This window comes from Aspergillus uvarum (genome assembly GCF_003184745.1).
Source record: "Aspergillus uvarum CBS 121591 unplaced genomic scaffold BO82scaffold_49, whole genome shotgun sequence".
Classification (NCBI taxonomy): domain Eukaryota; kingdom Fungi; phylum Ascomycota; class Eurotiomycetes; order Eurotiales; family Aspergillaceae; genus Aspergillus; species Aspergillus uvarum.
This window is the reverse complement of record NW_020291346.1, coordinates 260,377-284,070: the sequence shown is the minus strand read 5'-3', so window position 1 is coordinate 284,070 and position 23,694 is coordinate 260,377. Positions and strand designations below refer to the sequence as shown.

Here is a 23,694-nt window from a genome sequence, read left to right as displayed (position 1 = left end):
CATGATGACATATCTGTTCAGGAGAAGGGTAAATAAGAAAAGAGTGGGGGTCCAAGAATGGATAATAAGTGACAAGGTGAAAAGATAAGGAGGGTGTGCACTGCAGCTTAAGCAATATCGATGCCTCCAGCATAGTGGCGAGTATTATGCTCGTATCGCAGACGCCAAACAATCCGTGACTCCATTTGTTCAGGTCGAGTTGAGCAAGACAATTACCACTCGCGGTCCCCGGTCTCCGAGATCGGGCTTTCAACAATTGTCGGTGTTGCTCGGGGAATGGTGGACACTGGTGGCATCATCGGACCACCTAAGGGACTCGGACCCGAAAACCCGCCTTGCCGAGGGTTGGGTCCCATAGCAGCACCCGTGCTGTTGCTTCGTGGCCGCTGGCTTGCCGGCATGTGGGGCTTCTGCATCCCCGGAAAACCGTAAGGCCCAGGGCTTATTGATCTGGGAACCATCGGTCTAGGGCCCGGCCCCGGCGAGAAGGATCTGGGAGCAGTTGGCCCCTGAGCAGGGGACATAGGATGCTGGTTGTGGAGACGCAGTGGCATAGGACCGGGACCGGCGTAGCTGGGCTGGCCAGGCGACATCGGGCGAGCAGGTGACTGTGGCCGAGGGACCGGGGGGTTGAAGTTGGAGGATGGCGTGGTGGGCCTAGGGGGCATCGGACGATTGGGTGCTGCCATCGGCGGGCCACGAGCCCCAGGACCTGGAGGGGGTCTGGGCTTGAGAGGCCGCGAAGATAGACAAGATCGAGGGACAACACCCTGTTGCGATCGATCAAGTCTCGTGCATAGAGCCCACCCGTCGTCATACTCGTGCAGTAGTCTGACAAGCTGACCGAAATGCAGTTCCAATTCATCCTCCATCGAAGGGTTGAAGTCCAATTGCACGCGATGTACGTTTCCTGGTGGAGGAGGAGCAGGCCCGGAAGGCGGAGGGCGTGGTCCAGGAGCGACAACAGGAGCGGCGACAGGAGCAGCAAAAGGTGTGCTTGGAGTATTCGCGGTGGGAATATCATCTAGGACAGCGCCTTGGGGAATAGCTTGGGAACCTGTTCCAGAAGCTCCGGGAGACACGGGCAGTTGCTTCTCTTGTGTCTTCGACGTAGAAGTGGCTACAGCTGCAACGCCAACGACAGCAGCTGCGGCCGCAACTCCGGTAACGATGGCGTCTTCAGCAACCGGTTCACTCTCGGCGGCACTCACCACTGGTGAAATTTGCTCGGTCTCTGCAGGAGCTATCTCTTCTGGAGTAGAAGCAGTCTCCTCGGCCTGTGGAACAGGTGCAGATGCGATGCTAAGTGCAGTGCTTGAGGCAAGAGGAGATGGGGCTTCCGCACCATTGCTGAAGGGGTTGACAGGGTCACCGAATGGGTCTGAACCGTGAGAGCTGGACTTTGGCGTTTGGGGCGGCGAAGGATGATCCGTGAGAGAGCGACTGACAACAGCAGATTCAGCAACGGGTGCGAGACTGCCACCTGCAGAGAGTTTAGCCGCACCACCGTTCGACGCGAAATCCGATGCGAAAGGTGCAAATTGGGTCACAGGGCGAATGTTGAGTTGAGGCGGACTGGGCGAGGTCACAGATTCCGGCTTCGGAGGAGGGGGGGGTGCAATATCCTCCTGGCGCACGTGTTTCTCATTCTCAGGGTCGATTTCCTGCACGTGCTGACCTTGCTTTTTCTTGCGGAGCCAGAGGAGGATGAAAACTGCAATCGCACCGACTGCAACTATCACGCCAATGGCGATTCCTGCCTTCGCACCACCAGTAAGGCCTTGCGAAGCAGGCATAGCCGTGGGAGAGGCCGATGCTGCTGGAACACTCGTGGACGACGCGGTGACGGCAGCATCCTCTAATCCAGTGATAGCCGAAGTCGAGGAAGAAGAGCTGGTTTGAAATGTAGTTTGGGCTGTCGACGCCTGTTCAGTCGTTGCTGCCTGCGATGCGTGAGTAGTCTGCTCTGCCTTCTGTGTGGTAGTGGATGGGCGATCAGAGTCCTTTGTGGCGGTTGCTGTGGCTTCGGCCTTTGTCTTCTCGCTTGTCTGGATCGTGGTCGTTTCCTCCTTCGAAGATGACCGAGTCTGCTGAATAGGGGCACCAAGACCGGCCGTTGCCTTATCGCTTTTGTCCGAGGAAGTCTGTGACATGGTCACATACCCTCCAATAGGCCCATCGAAGTCTGCAGATAGAGTGACATAGACCACAGTGACATCGTTGTCGGGGCTTCGCGCCTGGAGATTGGCGACATGGTCGCGATGCGCATGCGCATGCGCATGTACCATGATGAAAGGTGTTTTTGGCTTGGTTGGGTGTAGTGCTGTGATGATGATGACTGTCGCGACTTGCTGGAAATATCGTCCTAGGCAAAGATGGCGGGGTTTAATCAACGTCACACCAAGTGAAAAGAGTGCAAGGGTACTAGCCCGAAAACAGGTGCCAGACCAAAAAGAATCGCTAGTCGCTTCTTCACTTCATCAGCCAGATCAGTCTGATCCAGCCACAGAATGCAGGGAAGGAAGACAAAGCGCGTTCAGGAATGTGTGGATTGGAAGGAATGGAAGGCTGAGAAACAGCCAGTGTATACTCGGGGCGGGCTGGGCCACACCCGGTCAAAATGAACAAAACGAAGGACAAACAGCTTCCAGGCCGCAGAGTGTACAGGGGAAGGTGAGAAGAAGAAAGGAGAGACTAGAGAGGATTGAAGGTATGAGGACAGAAAAAGAGGAAAGAGAGAAACCACGGGTTTGAGGGGATACGAGGCTATGTTAATCTAATTACAATCGGCGAGGACAAGCGGCGGGACAAACGAAAGAACCGAAATGAAGGCCAAAGTATAAAACTGGAATTGAGTGGGGGAGAACTCAATCAACCCGTGTATCGCCCCGTACCGGTCAACTTTCAACTAACCTTTCATGGTGCAATTGGGTGCGGGATCTCCGCTGCACTCAGGCACCTCTTGTGTCTCATTGGCCAGAGCAGAATACCGTCCCTGGTTTTGTGACGGTAACTCCCCTTCCTGCCCCCCCGGCACGAGCATGAGGCCGCCGCCGCCCATTCACCCGCCATGACCACCTTCTCTTTTGATTAATCTTATTTAACATCATATCAGAGTGAAGGGTCGAGTCATTTATTGCATATAGCCTAAGTTGATTGTAACAACCACCAGCCATCACTCGATAACATCATGAAGCATGATACTAGGGAATCAGCTCCGAACTGTTGTTCCACAAGGGAGTCCATAATTCATACCCATGTATGTCCGCCCCACCCGCAGACCAAGACCAACGAAGCGCATGCACGGAAACCGCTGTGCTACGGTCGACCCCTCAGGTTTTCTGACTCTCACGGAGTAATACTCATTCAGAAATCGTTCGGAGAGTTAGATAACTTACCATGGTCGTTCTCAAGGTTTTCATGCATGCAAGAGATTACTCAGCCTCCCAGCCCCTGCCCAAACTATCATGTGTTCGTTCAGGAGTAGTCTAGCAGCACCCATTCTTGAGATGTTGAGCCGAGTCACTCCGTTCTCCGGGTCCTCCGTACTACTACTCGTAGCGACCTCCACTCACCCTTTCAGCATTGGGTAGTCCTGCGGCCGTGGGATCCGATTGATTCCACCAAACCGCTACTCAACGAGCATTGGTCGTTCATGGTCTTGGCGACCTCATCAAGAGTTATGCATTTGCAGTTTGCATGCATGGAACCATCAGCACGGAGGGGAAAATAGAAAAATACGAAAAGAAAAAATGTTCCACACCCTGCAGACTTTTCTCTCCTATTTTACGCTTGCAGAGCGGATTATTATAATTGCTAAGAAAGCCAAAGCAGCGATCCTTGCCGATCAACCTTTTACCTCCTTTGTGATTGCAAGCCGTTCCCTCTCAAATCGAACCTCCTGTGCCGTGGCAAGACGCCAATTCATCGCCAAATCAGCCCATAAAGTCCCCCGTTGTAGTTTAGTCATGATATTGCCACTATCTTTCCAACGAATCAGCAGAAGCATCGGTAGCTTGTGGCTGCCCTGAAACCGACTAGAAACCGGGGCTGCCTGTAGGTTGCGCCAGCCAATTAGTGTCTGGCATCGTTCTTAGAGACACAGGTCTGTGCCACATTCTTGCCAATGTGCCGGACTGCATCAATTGTAGAATTGCCGAGGTGCGCCAGAGTCCTGCAATTATCGATCACATGACGATCGAAGCCCGTGAGAACTGGCTAACAGTCAGAGGTCGACCAAGCAACATATACCTACATCATGCGGACCAAGGCAAAGTGATGCAGGTGATGTTCGACTAGGTACACAACATCTCAGGCATTTGAGAAGTAGGGGTGGTTCAGCGCCTATACTCGTTAACGACACACTTAGACTCTGATTTCCTGGAAGACGTACCTCTTCAGCAGATAGTCGCTCGCAGCTTTCATATCGGATAAGTTTGCTAACTAAGTCACGCCCCTTAGACGAGGCTCCTTTGAGGATATCATCCCACTGTTGGGGGGAATATTTCTTGAATTCTATCTTTCCCCAGTCAGGAAGAGTTTTTGTTTCCTATTGTCGACGTCAGCTTGTTATGATGTGAATGGTGGAGTGGAAGATGAAAGGGGATGTGTTGAAGACATACCGGCCAAGTGCTCTCGTCAGGAGTGCCCAATGTAACGAAGATTGACTGAATAAGGGAAAGATCACTACCAACTGGTCCCGAGTCGAACAATTGACGATGTCCCACGGACAAAGCCTCGGCCACGACACAGCCAGCCGCCCAGAGATCAAGGCTATTTCCGTAGCCTTTGAAGCCAAAGAGAATTTCCGGCGACCGGTAACAGGTGGTTCCTACGTCTGTGATCTTCTCATCGGCTGGCTCCGAGTCTCTAATTCCCTCTTTCCAGGCGATGCCAAAATCTGCCAGGTAGGCAGGCCCATCTGGAGAGTCCATGAGGATGTTGGATGGTTTGATATCCCGATGTATGATGCCCAGTTGATGGATGTGTGCCAAGGCACGAAACATATCTTTCAAGTGAGTTCTTGTCTGTGTCGCCGTCAATGCGCCCCGGCGGAGCAGTTGCTCAAGATCATGCTTCATGAAAGGAAACACCAAAACCAGGCGTCCTCCGTCTAGCTTGAGTGTGTCGACCAATGGAATCACGTGGGTATGAGCTGCATCACGTAGCAGCTGGATCTCACGTGTGGCATTGTGTGGAGGCGTCAGCATGTGTGGGATGAGTACTTTGAGCGCGACCACAGTTTTGTCTGCTTGCCGCGCTTTGTAAACAGTCGAGTGGAGGCCATCGAAATGATGGAAGCACGACTGATATGGACCAATCACCTCGCCATGACCTGGATCACACTTGTCTGGCTCCTCTAGAAGTTGATCTGGACAATTGTCGATAAGGGCTACCGAGTCGATGGCATCTGCTGCGTCAATTGCTTCTTGGCAAAGCCTGTCATATTCTTCCTACGCACTCAACCATGAGAATCGGGAGTAATGATCACAGCAAGAGAGAACTGACACGCGATGAAGCTCGGTCATAAGCTTCGTTTTCACATTTCCTCGCCTGGGATTGGGCCTCTGTAAATGCAGCGGAGGATGAAGCTCGCTGGAAGGCAGTTGTACTATCTTAAGTAAGCCAGAGTCCGGGGAAGAGTAATTGAAGGCATACAGTGATTGAATCGCCGTCAAGCGCTCGGAGAAGCCTAGATTTCTCTTCCACTCCATTGCTGTTCAATCTACCGTCTCCGAAAATTGAGAAAGTCAGAAACAGAAGTGCAGTAAGACCCAGAATTGTGCGAGAACGGAGCGGAGCTCGTCTTAGATGGGTTTCCAATGAGTTTCCAATATAAATACACGAAAGGCTGTTGAAGAGGATTGTTCCAGGCCAAGAGTCGACGGTAAGAGCCGTACGGTAACTATCGAAGCGTTCAGGCGGTCGCGGGGGACATGTGACAGCTACACTTGGTCTGAAGTGGTTTAGTGTGTTGCCTGTTGCGGACTCGGCCAGTTCGGCTCCTCCGCCTGGCCTTTCGTCGGGCGTTGCAGTCAGTCCGCCCGTCATCGTCATCACCATCCATCCTCGTTCCCCCCCCCTCCGTCCGTCCGTCACCTCCTCTTCCCTCCCTCACTCCACCGCCATCATTTGTGCCTTAACGCGCCTGTCGGCACCTCCGGCTTTCCTTCCCTCCGTCGCTTTCGAACAATCATTGTGTTGATGCTCATTCATTCCTCTCGAGCTGAGCTCTTATTATGCGCCTCCGAGTTTTGTATCCTCGCAGCTGTGATCTATGAGAAGTAATGGATCTCTCTCGGCAGGAGTATCCGGCGCTGCTGGTACGATCAACTCCATTGCAACACCCTACCCCAACCAACCCCCACGTTGCGAATTGGCACCACAATCAGTGCTATCGCGCAAATAGCTGATTTGGTTCGCATTATTCTACCTATAGGTTTCTTTGCAGCCCAGCCAGGCGACCAATGTGCTTAACGAGCGCATTCGCACCATAAACAAAATTAATGCGGACATTGCGGACTGGCTCCAGGTAAATATTCCCTTACCCCTCAAACCCCTTCCCTTGCTAGAAATTGCCGGTCTAACGCCTCGGGGTGTCAATTGTAGGAACGTCGACGCATTGAAGAAGTATACGCTCAAGGCTTGAGGAAGCTTGCGCATCGCCCACAGTTAGACAATGGAGCTGCGCTGGGGTAATGCTAACCATCCGGGCACGTTTAAGTTGATGGAAGCTAACATGTACATCGCACCGCAGCGTATTTCAGATCCCATGGCAACGCATCGTCAGTGCTACTGAATCCATAGCGCTCTCCCACGAAACCTTCGCGCAAAAGATCGATGAAGATGTCGAACGACCTCTGCGGGAATACAACAGCAAAAGCCGTGAACTATCATCGATGCCTGGAATCCAGAGTGATCTTGCAGCATTGGCGAAGAATTACGACACGGCGCAGAAGAAGGTTGAGAAGGCCAGGGAAAAGGGCCCCAAGGGCGCAGACAAACTAGCCAGTGCCGTGGCTGCTGCCGAGGAGATCAGCCAGCAATGGGACTCCAGGGCCCCGTTTGTCTTTGAACAGCTGCAGGCGGCAGATGAAAGTCGCCTCAATCACCTAAGGGACGTCTTGACTCAATTGGAGACCCATGAGTCCGATCAGGTGGAACGCAGCCGTCAGGCGGCTGAGAGCTGTTTGAATGTTCTTCTCAACGTTGAAACCGCAGACGAAATCAAAACATTCGCCGCAAAAATCAACGGGGGACGACCAGTTGTTCCACGGAGACAGCAGGCCGCCTCCCCTCCTCCCGTGGCCCCGCTCTCTCCTCCGCCGCACCTTCAGGATGATGCTGCCAGCCAGCGCTCGGAAACTTCGGGACCGGCCAGAGCGCCTCCCGGTAAGTATTCAGTCTCGGCTGCCAGGGAGCTTGCTGTTTCTAGGCATGATATACTGATCGGTCAATCCTAGTTCCTGAGCCTCGCCATAGCACTCCTCTTGGGGGGTTGAAACGACTAGGTACGGTGATGAATCGACGTCGGAGTATTGTACAGCCTTCCGGCGGTGGCCCATTTTTCTCAGATAAGAAACACCGAAGCCCATTTGCTTCTTTTAAGAGGGGGGATTCGCGCGATCTGCACATTCCGGAGACTCCTCCAGAAGGGTCTGATCGTCCCGGCACTGCTTTGAGTACTCAAGAGGGTCATTCTGGATCCTTGAATATCCCAGGCGAATTTCCCGAACGTGAAGAAGATTTCAATAGGTCAACATCTGGTCCAGTCTCTCAACCAGCACCTGCGGTGGCTAATGGGGAAGCCCCCCATGAGACCCCTAACGAGGCGAGCTCTACCGTTCCGAATGAAGTAAGTCGCACCTGGAAATACTTCAGAAGATCCTCACTGATACCCTGTCCAGCCACGAGTAGACTCGGAGGGTTTCTCGGAGCGCCCAGATACCATCGACGAGATTACACGGGCTCAAAGAGAAGCGGCTGGGTATGTAATTCGCGCCATGCTGATCAAAATTTCATTGCAGGCTAATATCATCGCAGTTTGGAAGAAAGTGGCATAAATCTGACCATTCGAGACCAGCCGATCTTTGAGGATGAAGATCAGGCTAAACAGGCAATGGATGATATGGCTAACCAACTTAGACTTGTGAGTTCATGACACATAGGTACTACGTAGTTGGAGAGGTGCTAATACCCTGCTTAGCGGGCTCAACAATCGGGAACGAGGCGCAATGCAGGTACTCTGCGCGGCCGGCGTGACGTCCGCAACACGGTTTTTATTCCCAACCCTGTCCCCGGAAGCGAGAACCCTGTCTCGCCCTCAGCATCTGATTCTCCTGTGCCACTCTCTCCCTCAGCGCCTTCGAGGCTTGTCCATTCACCCACTACAGCTACAGACGACCATACGCTCTCCGACACCACGTCGATTCGCTCGGGGCATACGTTGCATAGCGTATCGGGCATTGTCGCCCACCCAGAGCTTCACGGACCCGGTCTCAATGCTTCGATAATAGATACCGTCAGTGCATGGTTCCTTGAAGGAGCCATAACAAAGACACACGTTATTGGTGAACTTGCTCTGGCCTACAACCCTATTCCCGACACGCCGGCAGAAACTGCCCGAGTTCGGCTTGACAACTTCCAAATATTGGAAAAAGTGGCCGCTAACCCACACTTTGTGAGCGAAGATAAGAACAAGGAGCTGTCGGATGAGCAAAGAGGCCAGTACAAAATCAACCTAAGTGGCATCACTCGCCCCTCGCCGACCGTGGCTTTCAAGTACCAGATTCACTTTGACCCGGCGAATGCTCCGAGCTATTGCCCAGTCATCTTCAAACCAGTCTGGAACATCGAGGATTTGCAGGCCAGTGTAATCATTTTCTACTCCGCCAACCCGTCATTCCCAAAGGGAAGTTCGATCAACGTCAAAAATTTACTATTGACTGTCAACCTTGACACATCTCCCCTTGAAGACCGAGAGGTGGCCCATGCCACAGCTGCTGTCATGTACCCCAACACGGGAGCCACGTTCCGACGCAAGCAGTCAGCAGTGACTTGGAGGCTTCCTGAACTAGATGTCACAGCAGGATCTGATGGCAAGTTCCTCGTTCGGTTCTCGACCGGAACCAGTGGGCCGCGGAAGGGTAAAGTGGATGCGAGATTCGAGGTGCACAGGATCGAAGATGGAACCCAATTAGGAATCAGCACCGCTTCTTCACCCGAGCCAAGCGTACAGAAGAGCACTGATCCTTTTGCAGACGAGGACTCAGGAACGCCGACTGCGGATGCGGACTCGTCTTCCGAGTGGAGTAGAGTCCCAACTCTGCGCAAACTGGTCGCAGCCAAGTATGTCTCATCTTGACATTTGAGTCCGTGACGACCCCGCGGTCTGCGAAATCTTCAGTACATATGTGCAATGAGCCAACCCCCCCAAAGTGTCTCCGAACCGGCGCCTAGGATGCCCAGCACTGCATTTTGCGGCTATTACCCAAAACTATTGGAAGATATTCCCATGGCGTTGCAGTACATGGTTGGGTAAAAATGTGGCTCGTACTGTGTTTATCCCCACCGCCTGTACCTGTACCTGTACAGTCCCCGCACTAACCACACAGCGCTTTTTTCTATCTCCCTTCCTTATATTTTTTCACTATGTCAATGTTCCTCTCTATCTGCCATGTTATTATCCCCTCAACATTCTTTTCCTTTATAAACTTCATTTCCTCCTCCTCCCGGACTCGCGGTGGTGTAAAAAAATAATCCTTCCTTCTGTTCCTTTGTCAGAATAAGTGGAAATGTCTAATGCCTTGTAAATGCTCAAGTTCTACGTCGTGCATTTTAATATTTCCATGAACGCCCACGTTCTACCCCATAGCGACTTAAAATCTTTTAGTCCACGAGCTAATTTCACGTGACTTCTTGTGATGTGACTATGCTCAACAAGGTGTGCGTTTGACTTGCACTCGTGTACGGAAACTGGTGACTGTCTATACATGCCCTAACTTTGTGACAAAGACACACGACCAAGACTCTGAGACGTTGCAACGGTATAACAAACATGGCACCAGTGATGCCTGTGCCGGGGGGGAATCATTTGGGCTATCGAGCTAATCAAATACACAGAAAGAGAGATGGGATCTGAAGAGTGTGTACTACTACTACTGCACAAGTCGTGGAGCGATCTTCTACATGCGCGCCGCCCGGGTCGTTTTATCGTAGAAATCCAGCGTCATGGCCGCCAGGAAGCAGGGGATATCCTTGCGCTCTTCGACCCAGAATTTCACCAGGGGCCGGATCTCCATCGCGAAGAGGCTATTAGGACCCCCCGAGATCTTCATGGTCCCATTCTCGCCGTCGAAGATGATCGAATTCTCCTCGCCGTTGCCCATGCTGCCGGGTCCCTGCGAGTCTGACGAGCCTCCATCGCCACCACCGTGCCGGTATGCCGGCGAAAGATGGAACATGGAGGTCACGCGCACCCGACCGTTGGGGAGGAAGTCCAGCTTGAAGCCGAGGAGGGAGGCGACCGCCTCGCGGAACTCGGAGGACTTGGCCGTCCAGATCTCCTTCAGGCGGCGCATGCGCTTCTCCTTGTCGGCGACGGCCCGCTCCATGTCCTGGATGTCCAGTTTCATGCTCTCGAGGGTGCTAATGGGGACTACTTGGACGTCCGCGTTGGTGTTGTTGTTGCCGCCGCCGTGCAGCTGCGCCAGCAAATCCTGATTCTCGGCTTTCAGGATGCGGAGGGTCGACATCTTCAGGTTCTCGGCCTCGGCGGTGGGGTTGTCGCGCAGTTCGAGGATGCGCGTGCGCGACTTGGCCTTGAGGGATCGCAGCTGCGATTTGGCGGCCTCCAGCTCTTTGCGCAGGAGCGTCGTGGCCTGCTCGGATTTGGTGAGCGTGTCCTGCAGGGTGCGGTTCTTGCGGGCCAGGATGGACAGGCGTTCGCTCTCGGCGTCGCTTTCGGCTGGTGAGAGGGGCCGCTTGACGCCGCGAGGCTCGTCTTGCTGCTGCTGCTGCTGCTGCTGCTGCTGCGTCTCTACCGCCGACTCACGCTGGGAAAGCTCCTCGTGGACCATGGCCAGTTCGGCTCTGTATTCGTCGACAAGCTTCTCCAATGTGGCGATCTGCTCGGATTTCTGCTGGTCGAACTGACTCTGTTCGGCATTCATGGTCTCCTCTTCGGTGTCGAAGGTCTTCAGTTGGGCACGAAGATACTCGACCTCCTTGATGGCAAGAGTGCGCTGCCTCTCCAGGCGGGACTTTGCGCGGCTTTCTGCGGCGGCTCCGCCGGCTGCAGAGGCAGTTGCGCGAATATTCTCGAGTTCCTTGCGCAGGGTGGTCTTCTCGGCTTCCAGGCTTCGGATTTGTTCCTCCTTCTCCAGGGCTTCGGCCTCGATGCTGCCCAGCTTGTCAACAAGGGTAGCTTTCTCGATCCGTTCCTGTAGCAGAGCTTTGACCACCGATTCCGGAGAGTCAAGCTCCGCGGGCTGGTCATTATCCTGCAAGAGGCTGGTCCAGGACCGTCGCTCGTCTTCGAGTATCTGCATCTGAATCTGAACAGTCCCTAGCTCAGACTCCACGCCCTTCATGAGTTGTAGCTGGTTTTCCAACGATCGCTTCTGCTCCTCTACCACCTCCACATTCTTCTGCACCTTCCGCAGGTGACGTAGCTCGATCGTCTGTTCACGATTTGTAGTCTCCAATTTTCTGATGTGGTTGACCTGGTCCGACAGCTCCCGCTTGAGAACGGACAGTGCCTCCGTGTCGCTGCCCTCGGCCTTCAGGCGGAGGTTTTCCGATTCCAGGTGTGCGACTTCCGTTTCTCGTTCCTGCAACTTTGCCTGAGTGGTATTCATGTCACTTCGTACAGTCTGGAGGTCGTTCTGCAGCTCCTCGAGTGTTTTTTGGAGCGATGATCGGATCGTTTCCAACTCGTTGATTTGATATTTGGACTGTCGTTCCTGGTCGAGCAGTTGTGCTTTGGTGTCGTCGACATCTTCCTGCAGGGACTGGTTCTGGTCTTGGAGGGTCCGAAGTCTTCGCTCCAGCTCCGCTTTATCATTTAGTGCGGTGTCCTGGGCCTCTTTCAATTCTTTCGCAAGGGTCTCGCTCTTGTGGCTGGCACGGTGACTGGACGATTCCGCTACCTAGAAGCAAGCGGGAAAAAGGAAATCAATTAGTCACGATCAACACGTCCACCGTAAAAGAGGGCGTGGGCGTACCTGGGCTTTGCGGAAATCCGCATCTGCCTTCAATTGCAACTCCCGCAGCTCTTTCTCATGGCGCAATATCATCAAGTCTCGCTCTTGCTTGAAGTTTTCCAGTTCATACTTTAACGTGTTTACCTGGACGCGCAGTTCTTCCTTTTCGGTATCTTGGGAGGACGATAGGTCAGGGTTCTGCGCCATAGTAGAGGGGGTGTAGGTCTCACCTGGTTTCGAAGGGTGAGCTGGTTCTGCCAGACGATTCGATAGCTGAAAGACACTCGGAGCTGGAGGGAGCGCCAAAGGGGATTCAGGCGGGGGAGAGCCCCATGCTGCACGCGAGTTTCGTCTTGAACTCATCTATGAACGTCTCCGTCAATTGGATCCTTCGAAACCTCTTATTAAGTCATGCGACGAAGGGTTGGACGTACACTGAATGATAGAAGCAGGCCAAGCGAACCTGACTGGACGCTTCACCTTTAACAGCAACGCAGCACAGACAATGCTAGGGATCACAGATATGCATAGGCTTGACCTCCAGTCTGGCGACGGGAAGTACAAGCGAGCATTACTCAAGGACCTAACTCATCAACTATTACTTCATTTGTTTGGGGTTGCATGCGCGGCGATGAACATCCGCACCCACCACAACGGCCACCGTGCTGACTCAGCCCCTCACCGCCCGCAAGAGCTCACACTTTAGAAAAGGACTAGCGCCGAAATTTTGAATGGATTTCGAAATTTTGCGGGTTTCAGCAAAAGACCGGACGACTATTTCTCCCCCCACGCCCATCGCCCTCTCTCTCGCTCTCGCAACCCCTCTTTCCGGACTCAGAATCAAATCCTCGAGTGGGGTCTAAAATTCACAATGGCTAAGGATAAGAGCGACAAGAAGGACAAGCGCGAGAGAAAGGAGAAGCGCGCGGAGAAGGACGGAATTACCAAGAGCAAGAAGGACAAGAAGGAGAAGAAGGACAAGACCGCTCTCGCCGAAGCCGTCGAGAAGGAGCTCACCACCAAGGTTCTGGAGGGCATTGAGCAGGCCGTCCCTGCTGATGCCAGCGTTACTGGTGTTGTTGAGGCTGAGGTTATGGATGTCGACAGCAACCCCGTTGGCGCCCTCGTTCCTTTCGCCCAGCCTCTGGTTGAGGATAAGCAGGCCAAGAAGGTTCTCAAGAGCGTGAAGAAGGGTAAGAGCATCTGCCTATATCAATACAGACTCTATACAATGCATTGAGTCCTGGGCCTCTGGTCTTAAGGACATAGATGAGCCCGGGAATCAATGCAGATCTCGACTGATTAATGCGACCTTCCCTGCCTGACCATATACTAATTGACATGTTTCAAACAGCTGCTGTCAACAAATGCTTGAAGCGTGGTGTCAAGGAAGTTGTCAAGGCCCTCCGCAAATCTCCCATCCCCGCCGCCAACGCCACCATCGCCGTTCCCAACGGCGTTGTCATTCTTGCCGCCGACATCTCGCCCATGGACGTCATCTCTCACATCCCCGTCCTGTGCGAGGACCACGGAATCCCATATGTCTTCGTCACATCCCGAGCTGAGCTCGGCAACTCTGCCGCCACGAAACGCCCCACCAGTGTCGTAATGGTCGTGCCCAAGTCGGGCTCCAAGGGCAAGAAGGGTGAGGACGATGGTGAGGACTTCACCGAGGTGTACGAGGAGTTGGCCAAGCTGGCTCAGAAGGAGCTGAAGCGAGTGAACCTGTAAAAGGTTTATCGGGTGGTTTCTTTTTTCCGTTATTTCCTAATTTATATGGCTTCTTTATTTTGTCTTGTCAACTTGCGATGGCTGTACAGTTCCACTTTGATGTCTGACAAGGCAGTGCATGTCTTTGGGGTCTGGCCTTTGGGACGTGCTTATATGGGTTGATCTTTTATGACGTGTCCGTTGCAAATCTGGCGTTCGCAAATGGTGTATGAAAAAAAGGCAGGATGTCTTCAAAATTAAAACTCAATTGACTGACAAGATATTATTCTTTCTACGAGACGGTAGTTCTACGCCATTCTGCGAAGTGCGTGGGCCCACATCGGCATCGCTCATTGCTAACGGTCAATGCGAGTTGTATACAGGATGTAAGTTAGCATTGCTGCGTAAGGAGCATTTTTCTCGTCGGAGGGTGAGGGCATGCAATGAAAGCATGACGGGAGTGGGAAGGCTTGGCGTGCAGCGGATCTGCTCCTGAGTGTCTTCACCTGCTCAGACCCCATCACACCAACCAATACTCTGAACCACCCAGGGACTATGGCGTCGAGGCTTCGAGTGGACGCCAGTCGCCCTTATCGATCGTTACTCGCTATCTTTATACTGTGGAAAAGCCTGTTGTTATTACTCGCTGCCTTCACACCGGGGCCCGGGTATGACACCTCGACCACGCTGATTCAATGGAACAGTCCAACCAAAGCACCATTGCCAGCCGTTTTGGAAATGATATCGATTAAATTGACCCGATGGGATGCTATATACTATACTCACGCTGCCAATCGGGGCTACATCTTCGAGCAAGAATGGGCCTTCGGTTACGGATGCAATCGACTTATCCATGTCTTGGCGAGTGGTACTGTTTCCTCTGAGCTCTAGACCAACTACAGGGAAAGTCCTTCCAGAAATCCTCCCGACTAACAGACCCCTTAGGCTGTCGCAAACTCGGCATCCTCGACTATGCCTTCAACGAGAGCCTCGTGGGCATCTCAATCTCCCACGCTGCGCATGGCTTATCCGTGATCGTACTCTACCATCTCGTCTGCACACTATTCCCCGGCGCGCAGGGCCGCAACGTCGCGCTCCTCGCCGCATGCTTGCACGTGGTGTCTCCGGCCGGTGCTTTCCTGTCGGCTCCCTGTGCGGAGAGTGCACATGCGCTTTTGAGTTTCTGTGGCTCGCTGTTGTTTGTCCGGAGCTTCGCTTCCTCCTCCTCTAGCTCTAGATCCAGCTCATTTCAAGACGCCCAGCTCGTCCTGGCCGGGGTTTTGTACGGCCTAGCCACGACATTCCGGAGTAACGGCCTGCTGAACGGCATCCCCCTCCTCGAGGAGGCGGTGCGGCAGCTCGTCTTGCTAATGTTTCAGCAACGCTTTTCCCCCGCCAGACTGCGGCGCTTACTCGCTGTCGGCACGGCTGGGCTCTGCACGGGGCTGGGCTTCGTCCTCCCGCAGTACATCGCCTACCGGGAGTTTTGCACTCACAACAAAGAACCGAGGGGGTGGTGTCGAAGAACTCTTCCGTGTATCTATAGCTTCGTGCAGGATCACTACTGGTAAGCCCTGTTGAACACTTCGCAATTAACCTAGTTTGTTCTCGCCCTCGATGGCTGACTTACTTACTCAACTATGTACACCAGGGATAATGGATTTCTGCGGTACTGGACGATATTCAACATCCCGCTTTTCGGCCTCGCGGCCCCCATGCTTGCCATCTTGCTGGCGTCGGGATGGCAGGCTCTGACCGGGGAATTGAGGTCGTCGCTGGAGTTACCGTGTGCGAAGGTCGAGAAGCTGCGGGACTCGCCGCAGCAAGCTCGCGTGACGGACCGGCTGCTGCGGAGTCTGGCGGTCCCGCAGGTCGTGATTGCGGTGCTCACCTTCTTCAATCATCATGTGCAGATCATCACGCGCATGGCGTCGGGGTATCCGATCTGGTATGTATGGGTGGCTTGTTTGCTGCTTCAGAGAGGGTCGGGGAATGTATTGGATGATTGGTATAGGAGGGGTAGTGGTAGGGTCATTGTGAATTATATGGTGGTGTATGCTCTTGTTCAGGGGGTGCTGTATGCTTCGTTTTTGCCTCCTGCGTGAGGGGGTGGAAGAAGTGGAAAGCGGATATGTGGGCATGCTTGTTGGTTGTACTTGTAGTGTAGGATAGCATCACGCCGTGTAGGATCACTTTTCTATACTAGCACCGCTCTAATCAGTGCTCAATCATGACAGGCTCAACCCGTTCCCGCTTCTTGATGAAATCGTGTACGTACAGGTCTGTGTACGTCGTTACAAGTAGGGATGGGATCTGAGTGGTAGGCAGGCAGCATCCCTCGATCAAGGCTCCGATGGCCTTTCATTATCCATTCGGTATCTGCCAGCATCGAGTCAGAGTCTACAATCCAGGTGAGTAATGCCCTAGTGCAATCAAAAGGAAGGGAATGAGCAATGAAGAGACTTCTTACTCTTCCACGGTTCCACCTTGCACCGCACCCCAAACTCAAGTCACTCTACATCTTAAAGGCCCGAATAGGCTATTTCCGAATAGTTCCAGTTAGCAACCGGCATCTACCTCCCCAATTACAATAGTAACACTGCCCCAGCAAGAAAGAAATGTTCCAGCCAGTCTCATATTTGCGTCCAATAAATCTAAAAATACATTTCATTGACAATTGCGACGGGACCCAGTCCTTTCTTCGCAAATGTCATAATAGCCTCCAACATCCTACTAGGAGGGGGGGGCTTTGCTTCTCAAGTATACAAATTCATAACCAAAGAAAACCCGCTTTGCTTTTTCATAACCTCATCCATCACGCCCGTAACCTAAGCGCGCTGGTCAGACTGCAAGGCCTGGAACGGCTGCTGGTCGTCAACACCTTTCTGGCGGCCGGCGGGGGTGCCCGCGGGGCCACTCTCCGCCGACCGCAGCTGGAAGCCGCCCTGCGCGAGGCGGCCGGGGTCGTTCTCGCTGCCGATGTCAGCTGTGTAGCTGGCGTTGGGGGCGTCGTCGGGAATGTCGCCCTCCTTGAGGTTGGTGCCCTTGGGCTTGGTGTTGCTCGGGTTGTCGAGGACGTCATGAACGTAGGACGGCGCCACGCCGGCCACACCGCCGCCTTGGTAGCCGCTGCCGCTGGCGGGAGCTTGCTGGTGCTTCTGTTGTTGCTGCTGCTGCTGCTGCTGCTGGCCAACGTTGTGTCTGGGCTGGTGCTGGTGGGGGTGGATCTTATCGGTGTTCTGCTGCTGCTGCTGCTGCTGCTGCTGGCGGTGGGAAGCAGGCTCGATCTTGCGGGCGTTGGAGGTGTCGGTGTTGGTGACGGTGGAGTTCTGGCCGGAGACGCCCATGGGCTGGGCTCCGCGGTTTTGGGCAAAGGCACCGCCCTTGGTGGCTGACTCGGCTGCGAGGGAGTCCTTGGTGACGGGGCCTGAGGGCTCCTGGATGGGATGCTCGTAGCGTTCGGGGTCCGAGGTCACCTATACATATCGTGTTAGAGCATCGTTCCCCAGGGATGTAGGGGCAAGGAGGCTCCGTGGAATAAAAACTTACCTTGGTGCTGCGGTGGCCGGGGGGGATGGGCTGTCCTTGGAGATCCATGATGAAGAGGTTTGAGTATTTCGTGAAGAAGGATAGTTTTGGGTGATTAGTTGATGTGATGCGGATGGTTTTATGACTTTGGTTGTGTTCGTCTATATTCGGCTCCTGTCCTTCGATTGCAATTGAGCAGGCTATATAGGATAGCACGAGATCGCATGTCGTCAATAGGGGCAATACATGGGAGCATGCTACATGATGTCACTCTGACATTACATGCCCACCAAAGAAAGCCAGCGCAACACAGCCGATTCACTGCACAACCAGCACAGAAGTACGTCAACGGGCTAGGCCCTATGGCGTCAACCTTGCATCGATGACAGGGAAGCAGAAAACTAAATGTCAACGCCATTTCTCCTCCTCCCATCCTGCGCCCATTTTGGACCCCCCTCGATCGCTCTTCGCGCCGGAGGAAGTGGGGAGATGGTCAGCGTTCGGCCCACACGCTTGCTTACCTTTTCCGGCACGTCCGGAAATCGATCTGATGCTTGTCTGTAGGGAAGTGGTCGGAATTGCGCCAGGAGGGCCATTGATGCTGTGTCTCTGGATGTCTGTGCTTGTATTGTTGAGTGACGTCATTTGGTCGCTATCAGTCGCCTTCACTTCTTTTCTTATCGGTCTGCAAAGGGTAGCTGCATAAAGATACGTACTGTCGATGCGGGGGTTGTTGCTAGGTACCTGTGTAGAGACCGGAATACCTGCCTGTCCTGTCTCGCGAATTGCTCGTTAAATTGCATTCGACCGGGTTGAGTTATCGGGGGATTCGGCATTTCGCATAGAACGTTACGTCCTAGTGGTTAGATGAACAAAGCGTGGATTATACCTGTACGGCTCACGGGCGCGTACGATATCCAGAAAAGGCAGAGGGAGATTTCATGTATGTCTGGAAAACTACGCTTACAATAGATATATGAAGAGATTCGGGTAACTCCTGTCACATCAAAATCAAAAACATTGTTGCCAGCCCAGCTCTATCGGCCGTCTCAACTTCGGCCCTTTACTACAAGTTTCAAGAAACCATTGCTCTCGGAGACCGTGATCATTCATTAAATTGCTCATTCGTTATTGTACATGCTTTAAAAAGGAAAAAAGGCTTTTCGATGTAGCAGTAGCATCGAGGTATTTACCGGGCAAGGGCATCCTTGGGCAGACCCTCAAGGTTGTCCTTACCCTGGCGGCCGACGTTGCTGCCGGGCTGTGTGTTCTGGTGCAGCTCCGATCCATCGACGCGGACACTGCTGCTGGCAGCGGCGGGCTCCCGGAGGGCGCTGTTGTTCTCGCCGGAGACGGGGCCTTCCCGACCGCCCGAGCCGACGTTGACGGTTCTCTGATCGGCGGAGTTCCAGTCGCTGGCGACCGGGGGCTGATCGGGCAGGGGCAGGTTGGCCTTGGTCTGTTCGATCTTTTCGCCCTTGTTGGAGTTGTGCTCGTCGACGATGGACTGTGTCGATGATGTCAGAAACTGCGCTGGAGGGAGGAAAGCAGCTAGTGACGGGATGTCCTTACCTTCATGGCGGAAACGTTGGAGTTGGCAGGGGTCTGTCCAGCGTGGGCGTGGGAGGCGTGGGATTCAGGCTTGCGGAGGTCCTGCTGGGTGGTGTGGAAGGTAGCGTCGGCCATCGTGATTATGGAGATGAGGTTGTTTGGGAGTGATAGAGGGTGCAAGTGTTGATTGTTTGGTAGTTGGATTGGTTGTGAGCGATTGTGTTCTGAGATGATGAAGGAAGGTTTGTGAGAGGCAACAAGCAGCTTTTAATATGTTGTCTTTGAGGAGGGTTTGGTCGGTGATGGTGGTTGATGGCCGGTGACGTTAACGATGTCGACGTCATAAGGGCCGAGCTCTCCTTGGTTCGCCTTGCACTCAACCCAGTCTGGGAACACACGATGGTCAATTTTTCCAACTTAACTGCAACCTGAACAAGTGTCCACTTTCGAATTATGGAGCCACTGTGAACGAATGAGTGTCAGTTTCATTGAATCAGTGATCACATACCCCCTGCTTGGATTCGATCTGTCCACCTACGATACTGGGCCTGGTAGCAGTAGGCAATCGTAGTCGCAGTAGGAATCTGTGGTTCCTGGGAAACAAAATTCCGCGCTTTTCTTCTTTCTTCTCTGCCTGAGGTTGAGTCTGACTTGCCATCGGTTGGATTGAGGTCATCGAAGATGTCCAGTCCCTGGATGGGCAAGATCATCATATCAATGATGCCATCTTCAGACAATTCACCCCAGCCCACCCTGGAGATCTCACCATATCGCCATTGACCCCTGAATCTTCAATATCCACCTGCTATGGCAGTATCCACCCTTGGGTATACCCTCTTGCACTTCAACGTCTATTCGTGACGTACCTGTCTGCAGCCAGGGGCTCGGCCTTCATGATGATGAGTTCCATCAACTAAGAATGATAACATGGGCAGGTATCGCGGAGCACATTTCTCCGACCGACTCGACAATCTAGGCAAAGCTTCATGCCTTTCACATATTCTTAGATCATGACTGGATGGATGGATGATGGCCATCAGGGCATTGTCCCTTTTGCCAGAGAAGCATAAGGTGTTGTCTCAGCACGCTTCGAGAGGAGTTAGCTGTGCGTGCTTATTTCGGCATTGTTGTAACGACTCCTTATCGCCATAGTTCAGGCAGTCGTTGACATGAAATTTATCTTCGCATCAAGCATTTTCGCAAGCATTTTCCAAAGCATGGGTCGGGCTTCTCAAACTGTGCTTATCGTTATCCCCGCGACTTGAACAGCCGACCTCCAGGTTTGGGATCACCACAGGAAAGCGGTGTTTTCTCCGCATTTTCGGTGTGGTTGTGACCGTCTATAGGTTAAGAAAGTGATGATGGTGCTTGATAACAACTTGTCAATCATGTGAGTCTGGTATGAGGTATTGACGACTTTGGAATAGAAAGATGATCAAGCGAATATCAACCCGGTGCTGCATTCACATTGGAGGATAAGGTTGATCTGAATCGCGGCGGAGAAAGGCGGTTGTGGTGCAGCGAGATTGATATCGCCATAGCTTCCATCTTACGGTTGGCTCTTGATCGGCTGTCTTTATCGCTTGGTGGTCGCGATAGAGGTGCATCCCCGATAGCCAGCCGGTGGATAGTCAGTCCGCTTTATAGGCTCGGCGTAACAGATTGCGCAGCCGAGGCGTGGTTAGTCCCCTTTGAAATTGGCCTGGCGAGGGCCCTTACAATGCGCCAGGCCTCTTTGGGTTGGCACGAACTCTTTGAACCTCGCTCGCTACATTGGATTTTTGAACTTCACCAGTAGATACGATACCAAAGATAAGTAAATGTGGCTAGGTATGGCAGCAGGTTTCATGTGAAACTCTGCAGGGATACAAGTACATGAAGTGCTCGGAGTGCTAGTTCTATCGAGGACCTAGAGCTCATCATGATCAGATGGAGTTAAGCTCGCAAAGTCCTGTGGATAAGAAGGTTTGGTACGGGATACATGGCCATGTGACAACCACAATCTGATTTAGAGCAAGTGAACATCCACTAATTGCAAGTCAGATCAACATTTAAGCTGATGCAATTGGGTATGCATTTGAGATGATTACATAGTAGATTTATGTATAAATAACGGTACAGCCACAGCATCTGACAGCCGGTGCTTATTGACTATTAACAACAAAAAGAATACGGTAGTTATGAACTTGTTAGATATATGTCCGAGCTCTATATATCTGAAGCGCCTGTGAATCACGACAGTACGGTAAACGCTCGCGTTTATTGCAGCACAGGCAAAGAAAAAAAAAAAAAGCTTTGCAGTTCAATCATAGTATAATTATTGAGTGCAAAAGAGCATCCTTTGTACGACAGATCAGTTGGTGTATGGCACTAAACTCTAACCCTGACCCTACCGCTGCGATGCCGGCGGTCATTCAATATGGCACGGATATTTGGGCCGTAAACCGGGGGGAACAAGGCCTGACTCATTTTGCCTCCTGAACCTTGAGCTTTGTCCATTGAGTCTGGGGTATACGGAGTATGATGAGTCAACAGGTTGCCGAGACATTGGAGCCTGAGCTAGTTATGATTGCTTGGAACGGAAGCACCAGGCGTCTTTTAATAAATCTCCCGGGAATACCCTCACAGAAACTCGTTCCGTTCAGAATGAATGATGCAATCACTCGTGGAAAACAGTGGGGAGCGAACCATACGCACAAGGAACTACATAGTAGATATTCTAAAGTGCGAGATGTCTATCACAACAAAGGAATACGAGCCTTGCATCGTGATTTACCCCATGTCCTTGAACAAACCCAGCCGTGGGTTCCCGAGAGATGGCATGATTGAAGGCGAGACCCGAAACGTGGGTGCGGGATCTGAGTTTGCGTCTTTACCCACCGCGGGGAGGTAGATCCTTCAGTCCTGAAATACTGGCGATTGACTGGTTTACCCCAGCCGGGGAAATCCCGCCAAGATCACTGCGCCTGGAACTCCCGAATGGTTCAGGCAATGTGCGCCAAAATCCATTCGAACCACGCATCCTGAGAGTTGGTTTCAGTGCCTCTGACATTACGCCATGACGTTCTTTCAACCAAATGAGCGTTCTCGACTTCACGTCAAGGGGGCTCTGGCAAAGTTGAACCGGTCTGACACTCGTATAACCGAAGGATGCAAGATTTTGACCGTACAGAAGGGAGTAAGATAGATGTTTGCGTGTAGCCTTGGTAAACCTTGTTTGTACAATTTCAAATAGTTAAGGGTCCAACAATTTAAAGATGAGGGGCTGGGCTGGGCCTTGCAGCTCGCTCTAGCAGCGTCAGTTTAGTATAGCGACTAAGTCACTTTCATCGTGGATGCAACACCAGCTCTCTTCCTTGACACATTCAGGAATGAATGCTCAAGGCAGGGCTGGTACCCTAACCAGTGCAAACTGGTTTTTCGAATCCGGAGCAGTCAACACGCGGCTCAATACGTTCCAGTTCTTGTCACTTGCTACCAGATTTGGGAGACCAAACTCTCGCCTCCACTTCTGTGATTTTCTCGGCGAACACTCGGGCGTGCTTGCGAGGACACTAAAAGGTCTATCAGTGGATCACCTTAAGTTACAGTACATAAATCGACTAGTCAGCCTCTTTATGCTCGAGACACCAGCTACGGAAGTGCCAGGAACATGGAATGGTACATCTGGATCAGCGAGGCTTTGCACCTGGAATGTGGTTCAATTTCCCCGCGATACTCCAACCTCGAACATGGGAGACATCAGCGTGGCAATGAATGTATGATGTCTGGAAGTTCAGACTTCGGCGTGTATTGGAGGGTACCAAGGGACTCCGATGCAGGAGGAGAGGAACCCAGCCAATGAACCGACGGGAATATTTCGGTCATCGGTCAACAGTCGGATTTCCCCCTTCTCCAAGTGGGCAATATTTCTGGTCGGACAGCGATCTGGTCTGCATCGAACTTGGTTTCAGGGTTCGTAGCAATGATTACCATCGTCATGCCGCCGCTTTGCTCCATAGGCTTCATTCATAGGTAGGTATGGACCAAGATCACCATCAGCCAGACTCCCGCCCCGGAAATTGCGGGGGAGCCGGCTACCTAGTTTACACGCTTACAGCGTATCTGCCTGTATTGAAGGGACCCTTGGAGCAAGCGGCAACTCAGACTTGACCTTCATCTTCCATTCTCCAGGCTAATCCAGTACATCGGACTAGCTCTGGTGGGAACCGGAAAGCTTCTCTGGCTCGGAGTGCTGATGATCTCCAAGAACCGAGCCACTCTCGAGGTCAACTAGTGTCGGTCCAGGCTGGACAGTCTACATATTCCCGATAGGGATAGTCCTGTAGCATCCCAGGTGAAGATATGACTTGGGCAGGATGCATGACGACAGGATTCAATAATCCACTAGGTACATTGATTTTGATCTCGCGATATACAGAGCAAATCGTATCAGGTCTGCAGCTCCTGCGTCTACACCTCAACAGCCATTCGTTCGTTTGGTATCAATCGGACCAGGTTCGACCTAGACGTCCCGGGCGAGGAGGGTGGCCCTTATGCATCAACAAGAATCGCCCTGCACTCGCCTTACATTAGTGGCGGATTATCCTTAGGGCCGCCCTCCGTTAGCGGAAAGGTGCCTGCAATTGCAGGGATGGCGTTTCATTTGGTGATAAAGTAGGCTGTCAGATTGCCAGGAGGTTATGTACGTCGCCAACCTTGG

The 23,694-nt window shown here is 52.7% G+C and overlaps 9 protein-coding genes across 9 annotated transcripts; 3 read left to right on the top strand and 6 right to left on the bottom strand.

Annotated features, from left to right (window-relative positions):
- Positions 1 to 212: 212 nt before the first annotated feature.
- Positions 213 to 2,288, bottom strand: BO82DRAFT_394133 (SH3 domain protein; the record flags this gene model as incomplete). Its single annotated transcript, XM_025638714.1, has 1 exon — positions 213 to 2,288. One exon carries the CDS (start codon positions 2,286 to 2,288, stop codon positions 213 to 215), a length of 2,076 nt encoding a protein of 691 aa, XP_025489382.1.
- Positions 2,289 to 4,311: 2,023 nt separating this feature from the next.
- BO82DRAFT_289618 (putative cell division protein kinase (Ctk1)) lies at positions 4,312 to 5,714 on the bottom strand (the record flags this gene model as incomplete). The annotated part of the gene is made up of 5 exons (XM_025631661.1): positions 4,312 to 4,344; positions 4,394 to 4,549; positions 4,623 to 5,453; positions 5,509 to 5,611; positions 5,659 to 5,714. The coding sequence occupies 5 exons, from the start codon at positions 5,712 to 5,714 to the stop codon at positions 4,312 to 4,314; spliced, it is 1,179 nt and encodes a 392-aa protein (XP_025489381.1).
- Positions 5,715 to 6,079: 365 nt separating this feature from the next.
- On the top strand, positions 6,080 to 9,864 carry BO82DRAFT_385405 (uncharacterized protein). The gene is made up of 8 exons (XM_025638179.1): positions 6,080 to 6,323; positions 6,440 to 6,532; positions 6,610 to 6,695; positions 6,758 to 7,392; positions 7,464 to 7,855; positions 7,908 to 7,987; positions 8,044 to 8,149; positions 8,207 to 9,864. Exons 1-8 carry the CDS (start codon positions 6,288 to 6,290, stop codon positions 9,362 to 9,364), a joined length of 2,586 nt encoding a protein of 861 aa, XP_025489380.1. The 5' UTR covers positions 6,080 to 6,287; the 3' UTR covers positions 9,365 to 9,864.
- A 48-nt stretch (positions 9,865 to 9,912) lies between these two features.
- BO82DRAFT_434458 (coiled-coil domain-containing protein MAD1) lies at positions 9,913 to 12,762 on the bottom strand. The gene is made up of 4 exons (XM_025640946.1): positions 12,638 to 12,762; positions 12,434 to 12,566; positions 12,225 to 12,376; positions 9,913 to 12,149 (listed from the first exon to the last, which is right to left on the bottom strand). Exons 2-4 carry the CDS (start codon positions 12,564 to 12,566, stop codon positions 10,185 to 10,187), a joined length of 2,250 nt encoding a protein of 749 aa, XP_025489379.1. The 5' UTR covers positions 12,638 to 12,762; the 3' UTR covers positions 9,913 to 10,184.
- A 540-nt stretch (positions 12,763 to 13,302) lies between these two features.
- BO82DRAFT_356778 (L30e-like protein) lies at positions 13,303 to 14,061 on the top strand. Its single transcript, XM_025635829.1, has one exon. It carries the CDS (start codon positions 13,545 to 13,547, stop codon positions 13,932 to 13,934), a length of 390 nt encoding a protein of 129 aa, XP_025489378.1. The 5' UTR covers positions 13,303 to 13,544; the 3' UTR covers positions 13,935 to 14,061.
- Positions 14,062 to 14,468: 407 nt separating this feature from the next.
- On the top strand, positions 14,469 to 16,148 carry BO82DRAFT_385402 (DUF409 domain protein; the record flags this gene model as incomplete). The annotated part of the gene is made up of 4 exons (XM_025638178.1): positions 14,469 to 14,512; positions 14,543 to 14,781; positions 14,859 to 15,480; positions 15,565 to 16,148. The coding sequence occupies 4 exons, from the start codon at positions 14,469 to 14,471 to the stop codon at positions 16,016 to 16,018; spliced, it is 1,359 nt and encodes a 452-aa protein (XP_025489377.1). The 3' UTR covers positions 16,019 to 16,148.
- Positions 16,149 to 16,660: 512 nt separating this feature from the next.
- On the bottom strand, positions 16,661 to 17,607 carry BO82DRAFT_356776 (uncharacterized protein). Its single transcript, XM_025635828.1, has 2 exons — positions 17,463 to 17,607; positions 16,661 to 17,389 (listed from the first exon to the last, which is right to left on the bottom strand). The coding sequence occupies exons 1-2, from the start codon at positions 17,508 to 17,510 to the stop codon at positions 16,742 to 16,744; spliced, it is 696 nt and encodes a 231-aa protein (XP_025489376.1). The 5' UTR covers positions 17,511 to 17,607; the 3' UTR covers positions 16,661 to 16,741.
- Positions 17,608 to 18,630: 1,023 nt separating this feature from the next.
- Positions 18,631 to 19,531, bottom strand: BO82DRAFT_385400 (uncharacterized protein; the record flags this gene model as incomplete). The annotated part of the gene is made up of 3 exons (XM_025638177.1): positions 19,501 to 19,531; positions 19,014 to 19,454; positions 18,631 to 18,948 (listed from the first exon to the last, which is right to left on the bottom strand). Exons 2-3 carry the CDS (start codon positions 19,125 to 19,127, stop codon positions 18,631 to 18,633), a joined length of 432 nt encoding a protein of 143 aa, XP_025489375.1. The 5' UTR covers positions 19,128 to 19,454; positions 19,501 to 19,531.
- BO82DRAFT_139560 (uncharacterized protein) lies at positions 18,900 to 19,755 on the bottom strand. The gene is made up of 3 exons (XM_025630054.1): positions 19,501 to 19,755; positions 19,014 to 19,435; positions 18,900 to 18,948 (listed from the first exon to the last, which is right to left on the bottom strand). The coding sequence occupies exons 1-2, from the start codon at positions 19,666 to 19,668 to the stop codon at positions 19,133 to 19,135; spliced, it is 471 nt and encodes a 156-aa protein (XP_025489374.1). The 5' UTR covers positions 19,669 to 19,755; the 3' UTR covers positions 18,900 to 18,948; positions 19,014 to 19,132.
- Positions 19,756 to 23,694: the final 3,939 nt, after the last annotated feature.

Excerpts from the sequence above, each read along its gene's own strand:
- BO82DRAFT_385405 (XM_025638179.1), top strand. The coding sequence starts at position 6,288 with ATGGATCTCTCTCGGCAGGAGTATCCGGCGCTGCTG. Across the intron at positions 7,393-7,463 it reads ACCGGCCAGAGCGCCTCCCG|TTCCTGAGCCTCGCCATAGC; the intron begins GTAAGTATTCAG and ends GGTCAATCCTAG. Across the intron at positions 8,150-8,206 it reads TGGCTAACCAACTTAGACTT|CGGGCTCAACAATCGGGAAC; the intron begins GTGAGTTCATGA and ends TACCCTGCTTAG.
- BO82DRAFT_434458 (XM_025640946.1), bottom strand. The coding sequence starts at position 12,566 with ATGAGTTCAAGACGAAACTCGCGTGCAGCATGGGGCTCTCCCCCGCCT. Across the intron at positions 12,377-12,433 it reads AGCTCACCCTTCGAAACCAG|ATACCGAAAAGGAAGAACTG; the intron begins GTGAGACCTACA and ends CGTCCTCCCAAG. Across the intron at positions 12,150-12,224 it reads CGGATTTCCGCAAAGCCCAG|GTAGCGGAATCGTCCAGTCA; the intron begins GTACGCCCACGC and ends GCTTGCTTCTAG.
- BO82DRAFT_356778 (XM_025635829.1), top strand. The coding sequence starts at position 13,545 with ATGTTTCAAACAGCTGCTGTCAACAAATGCTTGAAGCGTGGTGTCAAG.
- BO82DRAFT_356776 (XM_025635828.1), bottom strand. The coding sequence starts at position 17,510 with ATGGATCTCCAAGGACAGCCCATCCCCCCCGGCCACCGCAGCACCAAG. Across the intron at positions 17,390-17,462 it reads CCGGCCACCGCAGCACCAAG|GTGACCTCGGACCCCGAACG; the intron begins GTAAGTTTTTAT and ends CGATATGTATAG.
- BO82DRAFT_139560 (XM_025630054.1), bottom strand. The coding sequence starts at position 19,668 with ATGACCTCAATCCAACCGATGGCAAGTCAGACTCAACCTCAGGCAGAG. Across the intron at positions 19,436-19,500 it reads AGATCGAATCCAAGCAGGGG|TGGACACTTGTTCAGGTTGC; the intron begins GTATGTGATCAC and ends ATAATTCGAAAG.